Below are 6000 nucleotides of genomic sequence, written 5' to 3' on the forward strand. Positions count from 1 at the left end.
TTTTAGAGATATGGCGTGGAAACAGGCCCTTCAGCCCACCGAGTCCGTTCTGTCCAGCGATTCCCGCACATTAAAACTGTCCTACACACACTAAGGATCATTTACAATTATACAAAGCAAATTAACCTACAAACCTGTACGTCTTTGGAGGGTAGGAGGAAACCGAAGATCACGGAGAAAACCCACACAAATCACGCGGAGAATGTACAAACTCCGCAAAGAGAGGTAAGCATTGTCAGGATCAAACCCGGGTCTCTGGCACTGTAAGGCAACAGCTCTACCACTGCATCACCGTGCCACTTCATGTTGAAGTAGTTTCTTGAGGTCTTTTAAATCTAACTTGGAAGACAGACAAAGGGTTGATTTTCCATTCTATTTGAAAAGCAGTAATACTGACATTACGGCATTTCCTTCAGTTAAAATGCAGTTTTGTAGACTGTAACATGAATCCACAACTATCTGACTCAAATATGTTAATGAATAATTGTAATACTTTAACCAAACAATAAAGAAAAATATGTTTGTGAATATAGCACTGAAAATAGCACCCACTATTATCATTGTTTATTGAATTCATATCTCATCTCACATCCTATACCAAGGGTGAGGAAGCAATTTGCTGAACACATGTCTCACTTGGTTAAGAGTTAGTCCGTACATAGTAACCTATGAACATGTTAATTTAGGCCTCTGAAATGGAGAGGATCCCATAGTTTGATTTAGTCCGAGGCATTGTCTAAAGTGGCTTTGACCACTTGAACGGAATAGATTTAGTCTTGTGATATTTGATGCCAACTGCCTCCTGATGCAATCCGTGAAAAGAGTTGCGACAGTTCCTTTATTTATTCACACCACATGTTTCATTACCTGTGCAACACAAACAAATAAAACATTCTGACGTTTGCTCAACTGCTTGCTCATCCTCAAAATAAAAGTTTTTAAAAAAATTATCAGGATATCCTTTGCAAGTGAGGCCAGAAATGATTTAAGTTGTGTATAATTGTTTTTCCTTCTCCAGTGCACAAGTTTCTTGCTGGCTGGCTCTGTCGAGGCGTATAGGCATGCAAGACAGATTACAGTTTTGTTTCCTTCTTCTGGGAGGATATGACTGAAGGTCCTGCCTTGTGTAAGGTTTTCCTGTTGTTCTTTTGGAGAGACCTTGACCACTGACAAGATGCCCAGCAAGCAAATCAAACCGGGAACAGCTGTAAGACAATGCGCACAAACTCAATGAATGCTGCTCTTGCTCAGAACAGGAAATCTGTTTCTCTACAGTTGGAATAAATTCCTTTGTGCATTGGCACATTTTCATCAAAGGTTTTTTTTGTGGTTTTGGGGATGATTTGTTGCAGAAGCTGGAACTATATCAAGCCAGCTCTGCATGCAGTGCTGAAGATTATGTAGTGGAGTTTGGATTAATTGAACATTTTTGAGCTTCTTTTCGGTTTATTCATGAAAGATGGATGTTACTTGGCAAAGCTGGCATTTATCATCCATCTCTAATTGCCCCTTGAGACCACTTTAGAATGAGTAGGGTACAGTAGCATTATGGTTAAATTATTGGACTTGCAGTCTGCACCATTCATTTGGAGTGGTGATTTTTGAAACCCCTTCACAGTGGATGGGGAATTGAAATTCAATTAATTAACTACTTATGGAATTCAATATTGGTGACTATGAACTTGATAGATTATTGCGACAAAAAACACCTTGTCTACTAATGTCCACCAAGGAAGGAAATCTGGAATCTGTACTTGGTTTGATTTGCATGTAGATGCAGACCTTCCACATCACCCTGCAACAAGCTGCTAGCAAAATCTGTCTTTAGACTTTAGAGGTACAACATGGAAACATGCCCTTCGGTCCTCCGAGTCCGTGCCGACCAACAATCACCCCACACACTAGCACCATCCTACACACGAGGGACAATTTACAATTTACAGAAACCAATTAACCCACAAACCTACACAACTTTGGAGTGAGGGAGAAAACCGAAGCAACCAGATAAAACCCATATGGTCACAGGAGAACATACAAACTATGTTCAGATAGCACCCTGAATCAGGATTTAATTCGGGTCTCTGGCGCTGTAAGGCAGCAACTCTATCGCTGCGCCACTGTGCCACCGTTCACATTAGGGGCCATCGCAGTTTACATCTTAAACAAGTCCTTAATCTGTGTGGAGAAAATCACAGCAAAATGTTGGAGTAATTCAGCGGGTCAGGCAGCATGTCTGCAGGATATGTTTAGGGACACTTTAGGGTCAGACCATTCTCCAGTCCTGGACATGTTTTTGTCTTCTCTTCAAGATGGAGGAAAGATGTAGGAGGCAAGCTAAGTTCCCCCATGTTCAGAAGGTTCCGGAAGATCTTGTAGGAGGACAATTTTGGAAGCCCCTGTGGGATTTTATTGTGGGACAAAACCTGAATAGGCCATACATGTGATCTTCACCCACAAAAAGCTTGGTTACATTTGACTGTCCTTTGTGACTTCTAGCTGCAGTATGGTGCCACAATTTTGAGTTTCTAGCCACAATTTACTAGCATATTATAAAGGCAGGCATAACTATGCATGCACGACCTGATGTAAATTAATAAAACCATGAGAGGCATAGAAGGGGTAGATAGTCAGAATTGTTTCCTCAGGGTTGGAGTGTCAAGTATTATTGGGCCTAACTGATAATGAGAGGGGGAATCATTGGCTTCATCGGTGGTGCAGACTTAGTGGGCCAATGCCCGAAACTCATGTTCTTGTGCTATATTGTTTTATGTTTCATCTTTTAAAACTGGATTCCAAAAATAATATAACCAGTTGCATAAGTTGTCATTAATGCCTTGTAGTTAACTAAGTGAGTCAGCTGATGGGAACTGAGTTCCATTGCTGTTGTTGATTACTGAAGAAAATGAACTGCTGTACCTTCTAATCGAGGTTCAATAACATCAGGATTTCTGCAGTTTTGTTGCCTAGCAACTGATTCCTGCCAAATCTCTGGTGTATTCCTGCAATGTGTTGTATACATTCAGTGCTATAGGTCCTTTACAATTCATTGGCAGCCAATTTTGCATCAAGTGTAGGGTCCTCTTCAGCAAGTGACACAACTTGCTGACTGCTTCAGCTTTTCACTGTGACAAATACAAGGTATTTGTTTTCCATCATTGCTGTGCACTTAAAAACTTGCAGTTAGAGTCATAGAGTGATACAGTTTGGAAACAGACCCCTCAGCTCAACTTCCCCACACCGGCCAGCATGTCCCAGCTACACTAGTCCCACCTGCCTGCATTTGGTCCAATCCCTCCAAACCTGTCCTATCCATGTACCTGTCAAACTGTTTCTTAAATGTTGGGACAATCCCAGCCTCAACTACTTCCTCTGGCAGCTTGTTCCATACACCACCACCCTTTGTGTGAAAAAGTTACCCCTCAGATTCCTATTAAATCTTTTCCCCTTCACCTTAAACCTAGGTCCTCTGGTCCTCGATTTACCTACTCTGGGCAAGAGACTCTGTGCAACTACCCGATCTATTCTCATGATTTTATACACCTCAATAAAATCACCCATCATCCTCCTGCATGCCAGGGAATAGAGTCCCAGCCTACTCAACCTCTCCCTATAGCTCAGACCCTCGAGCCCTGGCAACAGCCTTATAAATCTTCTCTGTACCCATTCCAGCTTGACAACATTTTTCCTACAACGTGGCGCCCAGAACTGAACACAATACTCTAAATTGTGTAGTTTCCTACACACGACTGCTATGAGGCATAATTAGACACAAAAAATACTTCAGTAATTAACCAAAGACCTCGTATAATGTTGACGTTCCACAGATGAACAATAATTGTGACTTTGCTGGCATCTCCCACAATCTGATAGGAAGAGAACAAACCGTCAGTTTCCTACAAAATTTGTTCCAAATTTCTAATGGATCTTTGTGGTATCACTTGTACTGTCCACTAATCATCACTGAATCAAAGTAATCAAATATAGGAAAAAGCTCTTCAGCTCACCATGTCCTCATCTCAATAAAGCATCCATCTATACTAATCCTATTTTCCAGCACGTGACCTGTACCCTTTCATTTCTTTGCCCATTTAGATAATTCAATATTATGGCAGTATCTTCCTTGTCCACTTGACACTGTGTGCATTCCAAATTCCAACCATGCTCTAACAGGAAAAATAAAATCTTCCTTGAGTCCTCTCCTAAATCTCCCATCCCTTATCTTTAACCTGTGCCCTTTGCCTTCAGGTTTTAGACACCCCTGTTATTGGAAAAGTCTTCTACTATCTACCCTATCTATGCCCATCATAATTTCGTATACCTCCATCAGATTCATTCTCAGCTCCTCTACTGCATGTAAAGCAAACCCAACCTTTCCAGTTTATCTTCCTGACTGAAATGTTCCATCCCAAGCAACATCCTGGTAAATGTCCTTGACAACCTCTCCAATGCGAGTAATTCCTGCAATTAATAATGTGGCAATCAGAATTGCACACAGTACTCCAACTATGGTCTAACCAATATTTTGTATTGTTATGTTATCACCTCTTGCTCTTGTAGCCTAGCTCTGGCAAGAATTCCAAAGGGCCTCTTAACTACCTTTTCTACTTTATCTTCCATCTTAGGAGACCCTTGGACTCGTTCACCAAGGTTCTTCTCTACTTCAATACATCATCAAGCTCTATCATTTATCTTTTTTGACGGCACTGGGCCTGCACTCACTGGAGTTTAGAAGGATGAGGGGGAACCTCATTGAAACTTATCAAATAGTGAAAGGCATGGATAGAGTGGATGTAGAGAAGATGTTTCTACTAGCGGGAGTCTAGGACTAGAGGTCATAGCATTGGAATTAAAGGATGTTCCTTTAAGAAGGAGATGAGGAGGAATTTCTTTAGTGAGAGGGTGGTGAATCTGTGGAATTCTTTGCCACATAAGGCAGTGGAGGCCGTCAATGGATATTTTTAACAGAGATAGATAGATTCTGGAATAGTATGGGTGTCAAGGGTTATGGGGAGAAGGCAGGAGAAAGGGGCTAGGAGGGAGAGATAGATCAGCCATGATTGAATGGCGGAGTAGACTTGATGGGCTGAATGGCCTAATTCTGTTTCTATCACTTATGACCTTATGACCTATGCCCAGGCAATTTTAGTCCTCCCAAAATACATAATCTCATACGGATCAGGATTAAACTCCATTCGGCATCGCTTTTCCCGTACCATCAATATCATTCCAAAGCCTATGACAGTCCTCCTCACAAATAACAGCACTACCAATTTGTATGTCATCATGAATGTACCAATCACGCTTTTTAAATTCACATAATTCTTAAATATAACAAACTTCACAGGTCCCATTTGTCACAGGCTTCTAACAAATAAAAACATTTCCCCATCACATTGTGTTTTCAATTTTGGATTCAATTTGCCAACTTACACTTGGATCCCACAGGCTTTCTCATTTTGGACCATGCTTGCATGAAGGACCTTGTCAAAGGCCTTGCTGAACTCCATATTGACCATGGAAAATACACTACCCTTAACAAAATCTAGTGCTCATAGTTTCTATGAAAAAAAAAGAATTAGTTTGATATCAGACAAGATCTTTACTAAAAAACCATACTAACTATCTCTGATTAAACCTTACTTTCTCTAGTGTAGGTTAAGCCTTAGAAGTTTTCCCAATAACTTCCACCCCTGATGTTAAACTCATAGGGCTGTAATTATATGTAGGAAGTACCTGCAGATGCTGGTTTAAACCGAAGATAGACACAAAATAGACACGCGGAATGATCACCCAGTCTGCGTTTGGTCTCGCTGATGTATAAAAGTCCACACCTTGAACAAAGGATACAGTAGATGAAGTTGGAGGAGATGCAAGTCAACCTCTGCCCAATTTCAAAGGACTGTCGGGGTCCCTGGGCAGAGTCAAGGGAGGAGGTATAGGGACATGTGTTGCATCTCCTGCGGTTGCAGGGGAAGGATCCTGGGCAGGGGGTGGTTTGGG

General features: G+C 41.4%; 1 protein-coding gene across 1 annotated transcript in view; it reads right to left on the minus strand.

Moving 5' to 3' along the window:
* The window catches only part of LOC144593925 (G-protein coupled receptor family C group 6 member A-like), a 20765-nt gene extending 15258 nt beyond the window's left edge, over positions 1-5507 (minus strand). Inside the window, exons 1-2 of the mRNA XM_078400058.1 lie at positions 5431-5507; positions 2917-2999 (exon numbers count right to left, since the gene is read on the minus strand). Coding sequence (XP_078256184.1) covers positions 2917-2999; positions 5431-5507 — 160 coding nt within the window. The remainder of the gene's footprint in view (positions 1-2916; positions 3000-5430) is intronic.
* Positions 5508-6000: the final 493 nt, after the last annotated feature.

The sequence above is a fragment of the Rhinoraja longicauda genome, chromosome 5 (genome assembly GCF_053455715.1).
Source record: "Rhinoraja longicauda isolate Sanriku21f chromosome 5, sRhiLon1.1, whole genome shotgun sequence".
NCBI lineage: Eukaryota > Metazoa > Chordata > Chondrichthyes > Rajiformes > Arhynchobatidae > Rhinoraja > Rhinoraja longicauda.